The sequence below is a fragment of the Cupressus sempervirens genome, chromosome 4 (genome assembly GCF_028749045.1).
Source record: "Cupressus sempervirens isolate cs-2001-9-10 chromosome 4, ASM2874904v1, whole genome shotgun sequence".
Classification (NCBI taxonomy): Eukaryota; Viridiplantae; Streptophyta; class Pinopsida; order Cupressales; family Cupressaceae; genus Cupressus; species Cupressus sempervirens.
The window spans coordinates 401,842,237-401,864,505 of record NC_143121.1 but is presented as its reverse complement, the minus strand read 5'-3'; the positions used below and the strand labels follow the sequence as shown (position 1 = coordinate 401,864,505).

Genomic DNA, 22,269 nt, shown 5'->3' with positions numbered 1-22,269 from the left:
TAAATGACCAAGTAACTGATGTGCTTGTAATGGCATTTGCCTCAACTCCCAAGACCTCAAATGTATCATTAGTAACTACAAAAGGATTGCAAGAAGTAACAATTTTACTCACCTCTAAAGGCAACGTGTTCAAGGATGATATAGGATTAAAATTTTATCACTTTATTTATCACCATGCAGAAAACCTATTTGGAGATACCATCCAAAGGGATTGGAGGACACAAGCAGATGATAAAAAGGAAGAACTCTTTAAAGATGTCATAAAGACATTTGGTAATCCTGGTTTTAATAGAGATGTTATTCTAGATATTGCATGTAAGTACATTTTCTCAAAAAGAGATAAGCTAAGGTCAAAATTGGCAAAAAACTTGAAGTATCCGCATCCAGCTTGGATCACAAACCAAGTGATATGGGATGAATTATTAAAATATGCCAAGTTTAAGAGGAAAGGTGATGACAATCCAAACTATATGCCATCTGAAAAAGGAGGTAAATGACATCTTCGTGATACAAGGATTGCAACCCAAGCTCAGGTTTCAAAGTTTAGATCTCATAAACTTGGATCTAGAGGATATAACTCCATGGTGGCATGGTAAGTTAATATTTAATGTGTTATATTTTCTATTTAAATAAAAAAGTCAAGTTAATTGTATTTAATTAGTCATTGGACCTTATAAGTTTAGTTTTCTTTGTTAATATAGATTCACCAATTTGAAAAGGAGGCTTCAGAGGAAGACTTAAAGTATGCTATCCTACATGGTTCCCAAGGCCTTCGACAATATTTGATTGAACAAGGGGAGAAATTAATCACTAGTGATCAGTTTGATGTAAGTAATTAGTATATTTTATGATATGGATTAATTTAATTAGATATATTATGTTTTAATAGTTAAATTGTGTTTTGTATAGGCAACTCAAAAGTCAAACTCATCTACTGAAGTATCTGGCAGTGAGCATGAGGAGGAAATATATTTACATAATGCATTCAATAATCCTGAATTTGAAGATGCAGCCATTGCTGGATCTCAGAAATTGAGAGGCAAGAATAACAAGGAAGATGTTCAATGCAATGAACAATCTGAAACAACAATTCATCTAGTGCCTCGTAGAAGGAGAACAAAAAGGACAAGGATGGAATAATTCCTAGAAGATAACATAAATCATAGATTACATTTCTAGGACTTTTCCTTTTACTTACAAAAATAATGTATGCACTATTTCTAGGCTATGTGTGTGCTAGTGTTATTTGTGGATGCTTTGCTACATTTTGTTCTTGGAGATGCAACAAACTCTATTTTATATGTACAAGCTAATGAAGTATTAGTAATTTGTGGTGTTTAATTAAGAACATTTAGTTGGTAATAGAGTCTTTGAACTCTTTGTATGTATCTTGTCTAATTTAGTTCTTTTCTACACCTTTTTTGGTTAAATTCGAGGTTGCCACATATTACAACAGATCTAGGTAATATTGTTATTCATTTCTAATATTCTTTTGGCTTATTTTGTGGTGTTGGGTATTGGTTGCAATTTCTTGTATAGGAGGTAAGTTGAAAAGATTTCATGTCATTTAGTTTTTCTTTAACACATTTTTATTTCTATTATAGATCATTTTGTTTAGCTCCCAAATCAGTTGGTGTTGACTGGTATATTCTACTTGCAAGTTCAGCAACATGAAACTCTACATGAAAATTTTCCATTTACTACTGATATTATCTCTTTAAATATAGGTTGGATATATATATATATACAAACTCTTGCCTTTTACCTATTTGCTATTATTGTTTCATGATGTTGATTGCTTCTTTTTTTTAAAGTGTAGGTACAATGAATGATGATGTTGATTGTTTCATTTCTCTTTATTCTATGTTATTAAAGCTATATTTGGTTGGTAAAAGGTATAACAGTAATCATTTGCTGCATCTTATTAAAATATCATTTTTCAACTTTTCCTATTGTTGGTTTCAGGTTTCTATATTAACATATACATCCCACAACCTATGCAAATATCTATAAATCTATATGTCTATCATTAAAACTTGTATCTTCTTGTTTTGATTTGCTTGATTTAAGAAATGAGCTAAGAATGTAATGTTCTAGTGTGATTGCTAATACCCTTTTGAAGAATTTGTTTGATAGGTTCTTGGTGAGACATCAACTTGGTTCAAAAGAAATTGGGCCGTTAACTTATTAAGTGGTTATGCTATGTGTCATCAAGATGGTGGAGTGCAACTACCTTGTCAATGTGTTGAAGGTGAGTTAACAATGTTTTTTGTCCAATTCTTTGATTTCATAAAATCCATTTTTAAGTATGAAGAATGTCTCAGAATTGTTTGTTGAATGTTAAGGACCAGGCTTACTACTTTTCACACTTTTATTGGAGATGCTAAATGCTTATATGCCTTTGTTTTCATTTTTCTTAACTTTCTCCTCACTTAACCAAAAACGTATTTGATGGTACTTGAACTAGGCAACTATGAGCATTAATGTGTTAGAGGGCTACAAAAGCATTTTTTTGGACCTAATGTAGAAGATAGTGCATCAGTACAATTTTTCAAGATAGCTGACAAAACTAAAAAAACCTCTTCATTAACAAAACTGAAGGTGGGACAAAAAGATATGCTATTTTCATAGCCTTGCTCCCTATAATGACTACAAATATGTTGTTTTTTATTTCAATTTTGTTGTTGTTGACAACAACCAAAAAAGCTAGATATTCTTCAGTGACTGGTCAGTTCTTTTTTTTATTTCATTCATTCTTCTTATGTGAATGTAATTCATACATATATATGGTGTATCAATTAAAATTTGAAACGACAATTTTCTAGATCCAAAATAAGGTGAGTATTAAAGTAGGTGGTGCTCAATTGGATGTAATTTTATCTACTTTGTTTTCCCTTATCAATTTAACTAAACAAATTGCACATCAATGTATAACTTCAACATCTATATGTGGTGACTAAATGTGGTGATTTTTTTAATGATATAATCAGGTCTTTTTCAACATCTCATATCAGAGCAAAAATGTTTTATGCTACCTCCAAAGACGTACTTAGAAGGGAGCCTAATGGTGTTCACTATGAGTTGCAAGCCACATATCCCACTAAGATGGGCATTCACATCATTGGGGATTGTGCCATATTAGATTGTGCAAAAAGTGTAGGAATTTGAAGATCTTGGATTATAAAAAGAGTGACATATCACTTCACATTTGAGGATCATCTTTCCTTATGGTTTTCTTCAATAGAGTATGTATTTAAATCAAGAATATTTTGTACTGCACCATTAAATATGGTGGCCAGTGTATGGTCAGTTGCAGTACTAAACTATGATGCTATAAAGTAAAGAAATTCAATGTTATTATTCAAAATTGTCATCCCATATCCATAATATACTTTTTTTGTTGTGGTGACGAGCTCCCACATCATTTTGTAAGAAATTGGGCATTGGAAATAAATAAATAAAAATATTTTTTCTGGTCAAGTTAATGTGTTATGCTACTTTCTTGAATATTGAAAATAATTACATTGAATTTTTGTATTGATGTTTCCTACAAATGTTGGATGTCAAAATATAGGAAAATAATATCAATTTATAATCATTTATAAAAGATTTGTTTAATAATGTCTCTAGAGTGACAATAAACACATATTGTCTCTCTAGAGATAATAGTTGTGATTGAAGAAATATTGTCTCCAAAGAGACAAATGTGAAATTGTCTCTTATGAGACAAAATTACTTTTGTTACATATTGTCTTATAAAGACAATATTTAAAGACACTTGGTTAAAGACAAAATTTGTCATGATACAAAACTTTTTTACTATCTAAGATTAAGACAATTGACCAATAAATTATCTCAAAAAATGTCTTTATAACACCCTTTATGTAGTAGTGAATTCCATTCTTTGCAGGTTCATACAATCTCATTATAACAAAATTTAAAGGATGAAAAATGTTTTTTCCAATCTCTTTTACAGATATAGTGCAGCATAATTTGTATATATAAGAACTCATGTTATGTGACTATTAACCAATGCCAACAAATGTTGCTCATCTTCTTACACACTTATAACCATGCACAAAAAATCTAATTATGTTATCAATGTTGTTTTGTCTTCCACAAACTTCTATTGTCAAAGTGTGGCATATCAAATAGATGAAATGTCTGAATGCTATTGTCTGTGTGGGATAATAGTTGATTAGTCCATTGAATTCCTTTAGGGCTTGTTTGGTGAGTGGAATACAAGTGGATTATGCATATGTAAATTCCAAAAAATTTGAATTCCTCGTTTGGATGCACCAAAATGGAATTGGAATACAAAGTAAAATAGGAATACGTATTTTAATTTTGGCCCAAAAATGGGGTTTTCCAATTCCACCCAAATAGGTGTTATTGAAATATGTATTCCTATTCCACTTTTTTTTATTTTAGAAAACATAAATTTTGGGGTCCGAGAATTCCCATCAAATATTGGTTGAACCAAACAGTTAATAGGAATATGTAGCCCCATTTTCTATTCCAGAATACATATTCCTATTCCCCTATTCATATTCCCATAGCCAAACAGACCCTTAATGTGTATAAATTAGCTAACAAATTTTCAAGAATATGATGGTCAAGATGGACTAAACTTCCCTTAAAAGTCACCAATAATTATTATCACTTGTTCTTGTCTTTACTAAACATTTCCTCCACAAATCCATATCTGATTTCTTTTAAAGTTAGCTTTCAAGTGAAAAATGTTAAGATGGTAAGGGACATTGGATTATTAAGAGAAGCATCCTTTAATATTTTTGAAGCATTTATTTTGCTAAGGAGTTAACCAAAAAAAAATGTTTGAAAATCAAACTTCTTAGACATTTGAAGAAATGTTTTTATATAAGAATTAATATTTATTAATACATGTATTTGTTTACATGTTATCAATTAGATATTTTGTAAAATGACCATTTCAATTGTGACATAATCTTATCTACAAAAGATTTGTGATAGATTTAACTACATCTATTATCTAATTTATTAATGAAAATTGAATTTAATAGAATGAAAATTTAGAAGTTTATATAATTTTTTAAAATTTCAAAATATTCAGTAACATAAATTATCTATTTATCTTTGAAGAAAATAATAGACCATTTAATATATATTTTTCAAAATTTATTATTTATACAGATGTTAGAAGCATTATTGTAATTGTGATATTTTCTTCATAGGATAAGGATACCAATACATTTTCTAAAAGTATAGAAGGGCTATTTTCTTTGACTTTTTTTTGTAAGTTAGAAGGGATGCTTCTTATTGCTTAAGTTTTTTTTTTTTTGACAATTTACCAAACATAGTACATCATCAAGAAGAGTACTTGTTTTATGACACAATCTTATTTAGATAGGAGTTCTAGTATAGTTAACCACATAAATTGTCTTTCTTATTAATAGAGTTTGGTTTGAATAAAGTAAAGCTTATAAAGTGAAACAAATTGTAAGATATATATATAGTTTGAGAGTTGCTTCAATTAGTTCACCTCTTTATTAATAGAACAAGTGCCACATAGTGAAGTGTACTTGCCACTATAACTATAGCTAATAGAATGAATATATTTTATATATAGTTAGAAAAAAATATTAAAATTTAAACTACTCTTATTAACCAAATTCTAGTTAAAAAACAAATTGAAGACAACTAACTAAACTATGATAATTACAAATGTGAAAGAAAATATTTTAATGTGGTAAATTATTTGAAATATTAAAAAAATGTAAATTTTATGTGATACTTTATTATTAACTAAATTAAAATTAATTGTTCTAATAGAAAAATAAAATAGATAACTAAACTATTGATTAAACAAAATATAGAATTTTTAAAAGATTCCTTACCAAACAAATTTTATTTCTATCCTACAATATAAGATTTGAGATGCTTTGTTCCACCCTATAAAAAGGAGTGGATTATAATTTTAACATAATAAAAAAAAATGATTGTTTTTAATAAATTATATTAAACCTAAACATTTTATTATTGACAAGAGCTTGAGTATAAACATAATGTTTTAAGATGATTTTGGAGAAAAAAATAAAAAAATAAGGTTGATTTATTTAGATTCATCCACCTTTAATTTAGTTTCCCCTCATTGAATTAATTAATATAAGACAACAGGTTAGTCCATATTTAGTAATATTATTGCCTTAGGATTTAACATTGTGAATGATGTTTAAATTATTTGAATTAATATTTTCTTAGTAATGTTGTATATTAATATAATTTAACAAAAAAATTAACTAGTGTACCAAATAAATTTTATATAAAATAAATGGTATATTATATAGTTGTATTCTAATTTTTGTTAATATATTATTAGCACTATATAATTACTTGTTTATTAGATATTATTTATAAAATATTGTTCGGTAGCTTAATTTATTTGGTGAAAGTTTTAAAAATTAAAATTAATGAAATATTAAGTTAATAAATTGACATAATTTAGTAATTGTATATATTGAATAAAATAACTTTTCAAGTAAACTAAAAAAATGAAAAAACTAATTAGAAAATTTTCCAAATAAATTACAATTGATTAAAATATTATATTACTATTAACAATTCATATATAATGGCTAGCTAAAATTTGGCTGAAAAAAAGGGTAATATGGAGATCTTCCTAAAAAAAGGCTCCTACAACACAAAAGCTATCCAATCAATAGTATTTAAGCTATATGAATTTTATAATATAAAAAATCTATAAATAACTTATAAAATAATAGTTACACTTGATTGGTTCAAGATAACATAACAATTGCACTAACTCAGAATAAGTGAATGCAATTAATAATGTCATATATTATTGTAATAGAAACCATATCTAATATCCTCTATTAAATTCTATCAAAAGCATTTTCAAATAAACATTACTCTTTCTTGATGCATAGAATTCATTAAATGCTGGGGTGATCCCACAAGATTGCTTTCCTATTAAAAGGTGTTGTAGAAAATGAGTTAGAGGTTTCAAAAATTATAAAATACTTTTGAACAAGGTGACAAGAAATACATAACACTTTTCAAGAAAAACATGTTGATGTTTGGTAGCTTTAGTCAGTCAAACCTATGAGACTATATGTATGTATGTATGTATGTATGTATGTATGTATGCACACACACACACACACACACACACACACACACACACACACACATACACCCACACCCACACAGATACATACATATACATGTATATACATACATACATACATATACATGTATATATATACATACATACATACGTACATACATACATACATATGTGTGTGTGTGTGTGTGTGTGTGTGTGTGTGGGTGTGTGTGTACATATATATGTATGTATGTATGTATATATGTGTATGTATGTATGTATGTATGTATGCATGCATGTATATGAGATATTATATAATTTTTTATTTTATTAATTATAATGGATAGACATGTCTCTCCATGTCTCATTTGCAATATATATGAGAGGAGAATGATGCATTTGAAAATTACATACTATAAATTATGGCAGTGCAGTTAGATTTACAAATGATCCTTATAAACTTAATATGGTATTAGAGCATGTTGACTGCAAATGTTTAGAAAGGGAGAAAAATGAAAAGAACTATTAGCTATAAGGATAGTGGATGATAAAATAGTATAACTTCACCATGTTGATATGTGATTATACCAAAAATAATTTTTGAAGTATGGATGCACACTGAATCTACTATAGTGAAGCTCTTATTAGATGAAAAATCAAAAACGTTGCACCTATACAATTTCACAAAATGCCATTTTCATTGAAGAAATATCACATGAAAGGATAAAAGAGAATGGTTGTGGAATATGAGAGGCCTTAATCAACATATGCACATCCATTCAAATTTTCAAACTATGGAAAGTTGGTTATGGAATATACATACATACATGTGTGTGTGTGTGTGTACATATATATGTATGTATGTATGTATGTATGTGTATATATGTATGTATGTATGCATGCATGTATATGAGATATTATATACTTTTTTATTTTATTAATTATAATGGATAGACGTGTCTCTCCATGTCTCATTTGCAATATATATGAGAGGAGATTGATGCATTTAAAAATTACATACTAGAAATTATGGCAGTGTAATTAGATTTGCAAATGATCCTTATAAACTTAATATGATATTAGAGCATGTTGACTACAAATGTTTAGAAAGGGAGAAAAATGAAACAAACTATTAGCTACAAGGATGGTGGATGATAAAATAGTAGAACTCCACCATGTTGATATGTGATTACACCAGAAAGAATTGTTGAAGTATGGATGCACACTGAATCTACTATAGTGAAGCTCTTATTAGATAAAAAATCAAAAATGTTGCACACATACAATTTCACAAAATGCCATTTTCATTGAAGAAATATCACATGAAAGGATAAAAGAGAATGGTTGTGGAATATGAGAGGCCTTAAACAACATATTCACATCCATTCAAATTTTCAAACTATGGAAAGTTGGTTATGGAATATTATTTGTGAATAAGTAAATGATTATAGGTAAAGTGTTGTCATCAATAGATTGCAAAAATTGTAAAATTAGCTAAAGCCTTTCATAACTATGGTCATCAATTATAAAAGAAATATTTCAATATTTTTGGTATTATGATTTCTTTCACAAATATTCTCTTTAAAAAAATTCCTTTGCATGATTAGTGAAGCTAATATTGGAAAAATAGAGCAACAGAAACAAAACAGAGAAAGAAGGAACTTCCAGCTTGTTTTTATTGAATAATAGATACAAATTTATAGAATAGTTTGACCCAACAACATTCCTATATGACTACTAATCAGATTGACAAAAAACTACTTCATGATTAATAACACACACAAACTTGACAAATAATTGAAACTTATGGACACCTAACTCAAACACAACTACAATAAGAACTTGATTCAAACTATAACTCTTTAACTCAATCCTAAACTAAACTTGTGTTTCCAAAAATTCAACAAGGCTTGCCACATGTGCAACAATTATTATTGACTACTATTGGACATTAACTCCAACACCCCCACTTAATGTGACAACTAAAGGAAACATTATCTAGAAATTATACTCTCAAAATATATCATAGATGAGTAAGACTTTCTCGTAGTTATGGAGCTATCATCCAACTTCAAAACATCATTGGACACATCATCTCTACATGAAATGTCTCATAAATGATGCCAAGCTTCTAGACTTTCAAATCTCCCCAAACTATTGGACACGCCATCTCCACATGGAATGCCTCATAACCCTTGTAAAGGTATAGCTTCTCTAATCCTATAACACCTAAAACTATTGAAGCATCCATCTAGACTCTATCACATATTTTAGTATTTTTCAAAGTATTGATCTCTTCAAAATCAAAAAAATTCTTCAATGAAATCATAATCATTCGGTTGTTCTTCTCCAGGTCTCATCTTCTTAAAAAATTCTTCTCTAACACACAAAACTTAATAGGAAGATAGCTCTGATACCATAATGGAAAAATATAACAACAGAAACAAAATAGAGAAAGAAGGAACTTCTAGCTTGTTTTTATTGAATAATAGATACAAATTTATAAAATAGCTTGACCCAACAACATTCCTAAATGACTTCTAATCATATTGACAACAAACTACTTCTTGATTGAAAACATACAAAAACTTGAGAAATAACTAAAACTTATGGACACCTAACTTGAACACATCTACAATAAGAACTTGATCCAAACTATAACTCTTTGACTCAATCCTAAACTAGACTTGTGTTGCCAGCAACTCAACAAGGATTTTCTCATGTGCAACAATTATTCTTGACTACCATTTGAACATTAACTCCAACAGATAATGAGGTCTCAAAGTGGTTTAAAAGCATAATAAATTTATATGAGTGAGACATTTGTATAAATTATGCAACTTTCTAAAAATAATGATAAGCACTAAGTGAAGGTGGTTAGACAAATTTTGGATATTTTAACTCAAACTGATAATGTTTTCTAAAATTCTCAAACTCCTCACTTTTCGAGCATCCCATGAATTTCAGCAAGTTAAATCAATGATGATGGGTATAATTGGCATATATATAAAAGTGATGACTTGCTCAAAAAAAAAAAAAAAAAAATTGAGCACCATGAGGGAAGTACTCAATGCTCATTTGGCTCTTTGAAAAGTTGTTTAAGTATTCTTTGATGTCAAATGTAACAAAATCGTTTCTTCTAGATCTGAGAATTGGATTGACATAAATGTAATAGCTTGTTCCAATGCTATTAATAATAATAATGGCTCAAAAAGTAAAATTCATGGTAAAATTGTTACCTTATACATGTTGGCAACCACATAATCATCTACCTATGCTTGTGGAAAGACATCCAATAAAAGTGCAATTGGGAAAACATAATTTTCAGGTGATAGATTTGAAATCCAAAGGAGAAAAATGAAGCTTTCATTGATGCTCAAAGAGAGGAGGTTTATTTATCATATTCAAAGGACATTATCAAAAATTAAGAACAGTTGAATGATAATAATTGTGCACACACATATTATTCCCAAAACCATTTTTTACATCGAGGTACTAGTATGATGTTCATATTCTTGTTTATCCTCTCTAGCTAAGAAGGATTGTTGATGTTTGGTAGCTTCATTTGGTTAAACCTACAAGACTATATTATAAACACACACACACACACACATGAGTGTGTGTGTGTGTGTTACATATATAAGTGTGAGATATAATATACATGTGTGTTTGTGTATTAATTACATACATACATACATACATACATACATACATACATACATACATATATATATATATATATATATATATACATATGCATATATGTATATATACATATGCATATATGTATATATACATATGCATATATGTATATATACATATGCATATATGTATATATACATATGCATATATGTATATATACATATGCATATATGTATATATACATATGCATATATGTATATATACATATGCATATATGTATATATACATATGCATATATGTATATATACATATGCATATATGTATATATACATATGCATATATGTATATATACATATGCATATATGTATATATACATATGCATATATGTATATATACATATGCATATATGTATATATACATATGCATATATGTATATATACATATGCATATACATATATATATATACATATATATATACATACATATATACATATATACATACATATATACATATATATATATATATACATATATATATATATACATATATATATATACATATATATATATATACATATATATATATATACATATATATATATATATATATACATATATATATATACATATATATATATATAGTATAATTTTTTATTTTATTAATTATAATGGATAGACATTTCTCATGAGGAGACATGTATCTCCATGTCTCATTCACAATAAATAAGAGAGGAGATTGATGTATTTGAAAAGTACATACCATACATTATGGTAGGGGAATTACATTTGCAAATGATCCTTATAAACTTAACAAAATACACTTGCGAATATTGCTCCTTTAAACAGTAGCATCAACAAGACATTTAAGTAAAGTTATTTCTTTGAGTAATGCTACTGGATGTTTCAAACCTATCAAATATAAAAAATAACTAATGCATTCAAATCTTGTCATTTCATCGTTGACTAATTATAAGATTCCTAAAATCATTGATTTAAGGTTTATTTACCAAATTAAGTATTCTTGATGTTTGTAATATATAATTTCTTACCAATTTTATTTGATCATTATTTAAATTTATGTAAATTCTATTTATCAAATTATACATAAATAAAAAAAATTGTGTATCTAAAATTGAGATTTTTTTAATTTGATAAAAGTGACTATATAAAATGATTTTTCTAGAATTAATGTATTTTTTTTTCATATTGTTGATAGTATTTGAAAGGCTATTGAAAAGAAACAAGTACCAAAAATTCATGTAGATTGAATTAGTGTATGGTTGTTAACGGGATATGTATGTTTTACAATTGTTTAACTGTGAGTAATCATTGTAAAAATATAAAACCAAAGTATGTATCATACATTAGTTTTGAAGTGGTGCATTATTAATTGTAATTGGAAGCTCATAGATTTATTCTTTAAACCATATTTATGAAACATATATATGAGAAGAATTCTTAGAGAACTAATAAGTACATCAATTTGGTACCCATGCATCTTGGGAGAAGGATTTCATTTCATATAGACTCTATATATTATATTTTGGTGTCCCTTATAAAAGGAGAAAATGTGATATTGATGAGGATTTATATTCATTGAAGAGTTGTGTTCTTGGTTAGTAGTGATCTGGAGCCTTTTATTGAGAGGATTATGGTTATCAAAATATAATTTAATGCAAAGTTTGTGGGACATTGAAACTATTTGAGATTGACAGTTTTGGTTGGCTAAAACTACTCGTGTATAATGTCACTGGTGATCTTGAAACCATTTGTTAGTGAAATTTTTTGTTAGTCAAAACCCTTTTAGAGTAAATATTATTGTAATCTTGAAACCACTTGATTATCACAAGGGGAAGCAATATGAATTATTTGTTAAGTTATTTTAAATGGGTATTGGACAAGGCTTTAGGAAAGGAGCAATCATTTTAAGAATATTGGGTGGGGACAATTCTAACACAATTCAATAATTAATTTCTACAGAATTGCTAGAAATTAAATTAATTATGTGTATACATAATGAGCATAGAGAAGAGATTTGTAGACAAAAGGTGTAACCAGTTATCCATGATAAATGCACGTTAGTCACATCTCAACTACTTTGATAAATATTCAAGATAATCTTATCAATAGTGAACTTGAAATTTATGATGTATTACTCTAAAAATTAATAGATTGGTCTTGTATTTTGTACAACTTATTTTGACATATTTCTCCTCAGTTCCTTAGATTTTATATTTTTACATACAAAATTTATATTCAAAATAATGTTGAATATTTGGTTTATCATGTACATGATATATAAGGTGAGAAAATGCATCAAATGATGTTAATTATTTTCAATTAACCTTTTATGGTGAAATAATACCAATATAAGCATCTCGGGTAATGTTATAGGTTATTTTTGCACACTTTATTAAGATTTGAATAGTCTCTCTACTATAAGAATTACTATTTTTTTATTTTATATATCAATTAACAAATTCTTGTTCATTTAACCAATGCACGTTCCTTCTGAAAAAACATATATGAGAATTTTCATCATAATTAAATCTCAAGTTGAATGGGTATGCCTCATGTGTTATATAATTGGTATTTGAAAATTAAAAAATTTATTGTTCTTATGTTTAAGGGTTTCATTTATTAATTGTATGAGATCTTTTCACATATTTGTGTGCACTAATGTGTGTATATGTGTAAGAACATCAATATATACTAGATATTAAACTTATTAGTTGCATTCATAATTATATAATGAAATTGATATATATATATATATATCATTCTTTTAGATTCAAAATTTATTTTATTCAATTTTAAATAATGAATTTGTAATCTTCCTCATTTTTTTTATCTTGAAGGTCTAGGTAATATTCATAAATCTTCATTCAAAGTACATAGGGTTCATGATGTAACCCTTTTCATTATAAAGTGCATGCTAAAGTGTAAAAAGAGTATGAGAAGATGTAGGACTTGTGAAAACCAAATAAATTCTCTAAAATTTCATGCATCCCATCTGCTACTTGTCCACAATTGAAAAGTTTGTTTTACCTCCCAACAATAATTGGATTAAAAATTGCATCTATTCTTTCTAACATAAGGAATGTGGGTTTTGTTTGACTCACTTGGAAAGGATAGGTATGTCTCTCACTTTAGGAATCATATGCTCTATAGTGAGACACTTGGGAAATCTACAACCCGTTTTCTATAACTTAAAAGAAAGTTCATAGCTATAATACTTATGTGGATATCTTTCTTTTCTTGGAAGGTATATTGGATAGGAGTTTTATATTCACCAATATTCATAAGTCATATTATCAAGGACACCCATTCCAACCATCACTATTCCCATATTCATTTTCATGAACTCATTCCCATATAATTTATGGGTACATATATTTTGTAATTCATACCTATCCATACACTCTAGACATGGTTCTACTTAGAATTTTTTTTCAACCAAACATGAATTCACTAATTTCTCCATCATGGAACCTTTCATGGAATTCTTTACCTTCTCAAGGAATTATTTAAAATTTGCTTGTTCCATCGAGGTGTCACTAATCTCTCATAAAGTTCTTACTAAACTTATGCAAATTACAAAAGAGTACAACATAAAATTACAATGATGATAATACAAAAGATAGAGTTTTAAAAACACCTGACAAATAAGGAACAATTCACAAGAAATAACCATTAGGATTCATATAATTTATTTAAATCTGAAAACACTTTTTGTTATTATCACTTCTACATTTCACTTTACAACTCTTTCATTCTATAATGACCATAATTTTACTTGCTTTGCATATAATAATCAAAATAACTAAGATCAAGATACATACGGTCATAAATCATTTATTAATGGGAAGGTGATTGGTGAAAAGACCATATGACAAGGTAAATAATATAACCTTTTATACTATGAGATGCCCTTTCAATCATTATTTTACAAGGATAAAATTTCAAACTTTCAATTAATCAAAATATTTCCCTCATATATATTTTCTCATTATTATTACCTTCCTTATTTAAGTATGTGTGAACCTTTATGAGAAAAAAGTGTGAGTTCATGGTTTCAAGCTTAATGACAATTGGTAGAGAACTAACACAAAAGTCAAAGAAGAACTCAAGACATATGAATAGGTAACAAATTAAAACCCAGGCACATTCTTCGCCCTGCACCGAACGATATTATTCAAAAATCACGTCCATCCAGATTCACCGGATTCTCCACAAAACGATCGGGATCAAACTCCAGCGGCTTCTCCCACGCTTTCGGATCTCTCGCTATGCTCCACACGGTCAGCATCCCATGCAAATTGGGCGGAATGTAATGCTTCTGGTGATGTGTGTGGAAGCATCAGCGGCGTTGGTGGGTGCAGACGGAGAGTTTCTGTTACAACCACTTGTAAATATTTGAGCCGAGGAAGATGAGATTCACTAACTCTCTCTCCCATTCCAACAACTGAATCGATTTCTTCTGTCACTTTGTTCATCGGATGCCTGATCAGCCCTGTCATCGCCCATTCCACGAGTCCTTTGACGCGTAGGTGGCAACTAGGTAAAGGAGAGGTCATAAGTGCACACATGTACAGTTCGCAGTAAAGGGACTAAGTTTCTTAATCCCATAATTTGAAATATATATTGTAGTTTAACCTCTTAATCATTTTGAAGCAAACTATGTTCACTTTATTTCTAAGGCATTTAAGAGAAAGCTAGGGTATTTCTATATTTAATAATTTGGAGAGTTAAGAGAAACAATAGCTACAATGTCTCTTTTGTCTCTTCCTTGTGTCAAAAATAGAAGATTTTATTCTTGGTTTCATAAAATACATTTTGTGATTAATGAAATTGTTGAATTGAATCATCCAATCACTTTTCTAATGGATTGATCTTTTGTTGACTATGAAAAAGAACAAAGAGAAAACAAAACCCTTCTAATGGATTGATCTTTCATTGACTATGAAATAGAACAAAGAGAAAACAAAAATAAGTACTAAAATTGATAAGAGAAAGGAAAAGAAGTATTCAAGTTATTCCCTCCAAGTTTAGCCCAGCCCTCTAATATCAACATTTTAATTTTTACTCACATGTAACTGCTTGAAGTTCTCTATCATTACATTGCGATGAATTTTTCATTGAAAGAAAGTAGAAATAAGATCATGGTAGGATTTTACCTTCTAAGTGGATCGGTGAAATCCTTATGTTAGACATTGAAAAGAATTATTTATGTTGGCTTCTTTCCCTAGAGATTGTGTAGAGGGTTTAGAAAAAAGATAATGTGATCTACTACATAAATAGTTGTGATGTTATCTAGTCTTTAGATTTGGTGTGCACAATTATTTGCAGAGCACACCTCATAGTGTATTGATAGGAGCAAAGAATGAAGGTAGGGTGCTAAGAAGAATATGATATGGTTTGTAAAGAATTAAACGAATGAATATGATTATAAGTAGAGAATGGTGTTGTGATAAATAATATAAATTTAAAAAAAAATGTATTAAATGGAGCATACAGCTTGCTAAAATAGCAAAGTCAAGAATGGAATTTACATGTTTATAGACATGAATATATGAGACCTTAAAAATAATGAATTTTTCTGTCAAATAAAAATACTTATAAATATATATATATCAAAATATGAAACAACCAAATCTAATTCAACTTCCATTTCCATGTAAATATAACTATCAAAATATTCATTTAATCTTTTTTTCTTTATATATACCTCTTTGTATTGGGATGTAAGTATCATCTGTTGGGCCAAACATTGAGAATAAAGCTAATTGAAAATCACCATTGAAGTTTAGTTGTTTTCTGAAAAGGCCTAAATAATTACATTGAAATTTTCTTTTATTGCAAGAAATATTTTCCTAATAATTCTTCTTCTTTATCTATCTAATTTATTAACCTTTTTAATCCTATAATTAAATATTTCATTTAATTGATTAATCTAGATTTTTACTTATTTCATATTATTTATTAAATAAATACCTTCATTCACATTCAAAATTACTAATCATCTTTCTCTTAATTTCCACCAATCATGTCCACTCATATGGGTTAGTTTCTTGAATTTTGGGCTTGTGGCAAATCACACTTGTCTCTTTGTTTGACTTAGACATCTATAATATGCCTAGAGACATTGTCACTATACTAAGACCTATCTAATTTTCTATATGAAAGATTTCTATATTCTTAACATAAACATGTTCCATCTTTATGTAGTTAAATGGATAATAAAATTATTTAGTAAGACAAAACAAGTTCTTAATTGATTAGTAGAAGTAGATGAATATTTTTTCTCAAGAATTAAAAATATTAGTTGTCAAATTAAATTTATACCATATTTTAAAAACTGTAACATCTTAAGTGTGAATACAAAAGACTTTGTTGAAGGGATTGAATATGGTAATGGGACAAAAGTTAAAACCTCTACTAAAAAAACAAGAAATTAATTTAGGGGAAATTTTTTTTATCAAACTAAGATATAAATGGGAAAACATACACCAAAATTATGAACTTCAATTATTCTAGAAGTGGACCAATAATTTTCTCCCCATAAAAGTGGGGAGATTGAAAATAGTGAGGATGATAACTATGACAATGAGGAGGAGTAGGTTATAGACACATGACAAGATTTATGATGAGATTATAATTAACCATGTGACTATGATATTTAGAATTTAGAATACAACTCCTATGTTCCTGAGGAGGAGTTTATTGTAAAAGAGAGCTCTAAAGCCAAAATTTAGGAGAAAGTTAAGAAAGATAACTTAATGGGCTATATTAAAGCTCTTCAAAATAAGGTTACTATAATAGAAAAATTAGTTTCTCATATGGTTATGCTTGAAGATTTTAAAATCTTGATTACCACTCTCAAGTGCCTCTCTAGGAACTATAAGACTATAAATATCTCCAAATAATTTTTTTGTAAGTTCTAGTGGAGGGTAGTTATGTTATTTCATGTTCTTGGTCTTATGATAATCTATGTGTTCTTTTAAAAACATTGATTTTTTTTTTTAATAATATTACTAAGTCATGGTAGGCTTTTCTTTAGATTGTGATGACCTAATTGTGCTATGATGTGATCTCTTGTCTCCAAATTCAATATCCACTTCCTACCACTTTAAACAAAAACATCTTAAATATGAATGAAATAATAGATAAATTGACAAATAATTCTTGTTAATTATAAAAATTCTTAATTGTAAATTCAATTTATTAAATTAAGTGCAATACGAAAAAATATCATATTTCAAATGTATAAATAATCTAAAATCTAGATATAATATGATAAAGAGATGGATAAAAAAAAAATTGTAAGAACTAACTTATTACATGGAAGACCTATTTGTGAAAAGAATGTAATAATATAATTCACATATTATTAGTTCCTACTAAATTTTTCATCATTTTTTTTGCATTAATTAAAACTTTGTAAATTGCCAACACTAAAAAAAATATTGCTATAAATTATAGTCCAATGATTAATTTCTATTAAAATGAATTTTCCATTGTACAATTCTTATTTTTTCATTGGTCGCTATGCTTTTTCTTGGCCAGTGATCAAAATGAACGTAAGGAGCACCTGGTAATGGAAGGCTTGATTATTGAGAAGAAATAGGGTTGCATGCTATGTCATTTGGGAAAGGTTAGTGTGGCATCATGCATGTGTTCTTGTTGGTGTACTAAATTAGCCCTTCATTCCCCTTCTATTTGTCCCAGATTCAATTTTATGATTTTCTCACAAACATAGCTCTTCAACTGCTTCGTACTGTAATTCTCACACTATTATTTTGGACCGCTTATTGTGATCCTTGCAATTTATGGTTTACTATTTACTTGAAGATATTGTATCCCATAATTATTTTTACTTGTGTAATGGCCAGAACCTGGCCATAGTCTATTTTCCTTGTAATGAAAACTCTTTCCCATAATATCATAAAATATCATAACATTATTGGTTCTTCTTTTGTATGCCGAGCACTAATTTGAGCCGATTCAAATTGGCTTTTCTTCATTTTTTAATTTATGCTTACGAGATTCTATATAGATCGTCAACTTTGCTATACTACTTTTCTAAACATCAGAGAAATTAGCTATGCTACCACAGAGCTTGGCCAGGTCTTGAGAAGCAGGGCCTTTTCTAAAACTTAAATAACTAAGAGTTATGACAAGGTCTATTGTTTGTTGTGTACTATTCGACAGCTCAAAAAGACATTTAGAAAAAAGAATGTGTGAAGGTCCACACCATCCAAAGCCTTGTAGTGAATGTGGTATGACAAAAAAAATTTAAAAATGTAAGTGTGATTTAGTTAAAAAATGTTACAAATTTTAATTGAAGTCTCTATTTGAGTCAGTAGCAAATAATGACATAGATTCCTAAATACTTAGATAAGGAAAGAACTCCTCTTCCTCATCCTCGCCTATTCATCATATTTGATGTAACAGTGCAACTAATCTCCGATATTGCAGAAATTGGCAGGAATTCAATAATAATATGCATATTTGTTATATCTTACAAAATATGATTTAATAAGTTTAATCTATGAGAGTAATTTTTCCACCTATTGATTTTAGTTACCACAATTTTCAGAATAAACCCACTACAATTTATCATCACTACTAATGCCGAAGTAGGAAAAGCAAAATAATTTGAAAGAATCTATTAATTCAGTATGCTAGGAAGCATGGCTGCATATAAGTTCAATATGAATTATAAACCTGATTCTAAAGGGCATCAATTTAAAATTGCTGATACAATCGAATATGATTATTAATTTATTTAGACGGGCTTAGAAGATTCTTTACCCCTTCCACACAGAAGAAAGTACAGGAACTGGAGCTGCTCGCGCAGCCCTTGTTTTATTTATCTTCACGAGCACACTAAAATGAGCACACAGTACATCCTGAGCTTAGTAACAAACAGAAAGAAGAGAAGAGTGGCTGTTTAAAGAAGGTTGTAACAAGAAACGTTCAATTCATATATCCATTACTGTGAACTCGGGTTGTAAAGATGGGTTGGAAGACGAGGAGTGGCAAAGAGTCTGAGAGGAACTTTCCTGTGAATCGAAACCTCGTATATCTCACCCATGTCCAAATCTTCAGGCTTTTGGCCGGGTGAAAGCGACCAATGAAATGCATGAATGAAGCTTGCAAGTGCAAAATGAATCATACGGAGGCCCAGATTATATCCCGGGCACATTCTTCGCCCAGCACCGAATGGTATTATTCGAAAATCCCGTCCATCCAGATTCACCGGGTTCTCCACAAAGCGATCCGGATCAAACTCCAGCGGCTTCTCCCACGCTTTCGGATCTCTCGCTATGCTCCACACATTCACCATCACATACGAATTGGGCGGAATATAATGTCCCATTATTTCACTTGGAAAATCTGGAGATCCGTGTGGAATCATCAGCGGCGTTGGCGGATGTAGTCGGAGTGTTTCCATCACTACCGCCTGTAAATATTTGAGGTTAACAAGATGAGATTCAGTAACTCTCTCTCCCATTCCAACAACTGAATCCACTTCTTCTCTCACTTTGTTCATCAGATGGGGATGCCGGATCAGCTGTGACATCGCCCATTCCACCGTCCGGGTAGCCGTGTCGGTTCCCGCCGCAATCATGTTCTGCAATTCATCAGAAAAATTAATAAATCTAATGTTTGTGATATTGCTTTAAAGATTTAACTGTGTGATTTTGAGCCAAATTCATTGACCCATGTTTAATGAATAGTGATTCAGCATGAATCCAGCTATCATGAGAATAAATGGAACACTTAGTGTTCATTGGATCTAGGTGATGCTCACAGGGGAGGAAACTCCGTAGCTAAGCGCACTCAGACTGGAGTAGTACTGGGATGGGTGACCTCCCACGAAGTCCCGGTGCTTCACCCAAATATGAGTCAATGAATATGACTCAAAATCACACAGTTGACTTCTGATAACAATATGACAACCATAGAAATTACCTCCTATTTATCACATCTAATTCTCTTCACATACATAATCTTAGAAATTAATTATTAGAATCATTCTATTGAAAATAATAATTAATTTTAACAACAATAATAAATGAATAATAAATAATCTAAACTTGCGCATACAATCAAGATCCCTTTGATATTAGCCTCGGAAAGTTGTGCTCCCTCTCCTAGAGAAGAAGATTTGAGTTCATAGAGAACTTGCAAGAAGTCCTTGGTGTCATTTTCCTCATCTCTAGACAGAATGAGGCGCTTCTGTTGTTCCATCTTCGTCAGCAGAAACTGGTCAAGGCGCATATTCAAGCTCTTGGCTCGATGAAGAGACCCGCCTAACCCAATCCAATCTAAGAAAGGAACGAAATCCCCAATCCTATTGCTAAAAACTCCTGCACCTAGTGCTAAAAAGTCCTCCATCAACCCTCTGAAATGAGCCGCCTCTGCATTATTGTCGTCAAACAATCTCATCCTGAACGTCATCTGTCCAATGACATTGGAAGCGAAGACATTAACAAAATCTCCGACGTCTACAGCACAATTAGCTCCCTGTTTGAAGATGGAGGCGAGCAAGAGCGCCATCTCTTGTTCTCGGAACTGCTGCCACTTTTGGAGAGATTTGGGGGTCAAGAGGTGGGAAATACAGACCTTTCGGAGCATGGGCCAGCGGGACTCGGAAGCCATGATGAAATCGCTTCTGTTGTAGAGCAGAATATCAGTAGTTGCTCCCATGTTTTTCGGTCTGTTAGCGAAATCGGAATCGAAGGTCTTGAGAATGGCGGTTGCGGCTTCCTTGGAGGAAGCGATAATGGTCGGTTTGCTACCCAGTTTGAGGAACATGAGGCCGCCATAACGCTGGGAAAGGGCGTGGAGAGACCGGTGGGGATTCAAACCGAGGTCCCGCAGGTTGCCCAAAACAGGCAGCCCTCGTGGCCCCGGAGGCTTCTTTCGCTTATCGCCGCTCACTAGTAGCGAGTAGAAACAAGAAGCGACGATCAGAGCCAGGGTAAGGGTTACAGAAACCGACAACATGGAGGAAAAATATGAAACGAGCACTGAAAGACCCATGTTGCTGGCACCACTTGTAGCGCTTGGTATTATGGTCAGGTGCAGACGTAGTGAAGCCTCACATGAATAAGAATGGGACTACCGAATATCAACTATCGTTGCTCCTCTTCTGCTTACATACTTATAAGCATGCACAAGTATTCCACGTAACGCAACGTACGGATGACGCTTGGATGCAATTTTTCCAAATTATTGAAATTTCTTATTTTATTGACAAAATAGTTCGAACGGATCAAACAAACGTCTATTTAGTTGGGTCAATTTTAGAGGTGAGAAGAAATCTCTCGTGCTTGGATACTATTTTTAAATTATACACATTTCTTGGTACGTCTAGATTTTTATTGACTAATTGTCTTTAGTTACGCAATTCTAGAGGTAAGAACAAATTTCTGTAATTGTAAAAAGTGTGCTGGAAATTTTACTTAATCTAAATATTAGATGTTTTTACTTAAAGTAAATATTAGATGTTA

At 29.9% G+C, this 22,269-nt stretch overlaps 1 protein-coding gene across 1 annotated transcript; it reads right to left on the bottom strand.

Annotated features, from left to right (window-relative positions):
* Positions 1–19,508: 19,508 nt before the first annotated feature.
* Positions 19,509–21,877, bottom strand: LOC149561750 (flavonoid 3'-monooxygenase-like). Its single transcript, XM_089825293.1, has 2 exons — positions 20,861–21,877; positions 19,509–20,384 (listed from the first exon to the last, which is right to left on the bottom strand). The coding sequence occupies exons 1-2, from the start codon at positions 21,797–21,799 to the stop codon at positions 19,743–19,745; spliced, it is 1,581 nt and encodes a 526-aa protein (XP_089681419.1). The 5' UTR covers positions 21,800–21,877; the 3' UTR covers positions 19,509–19,742.
* Between the last annotated feature and the right edge of the window lie 392 nt (positions 21,878–22,269).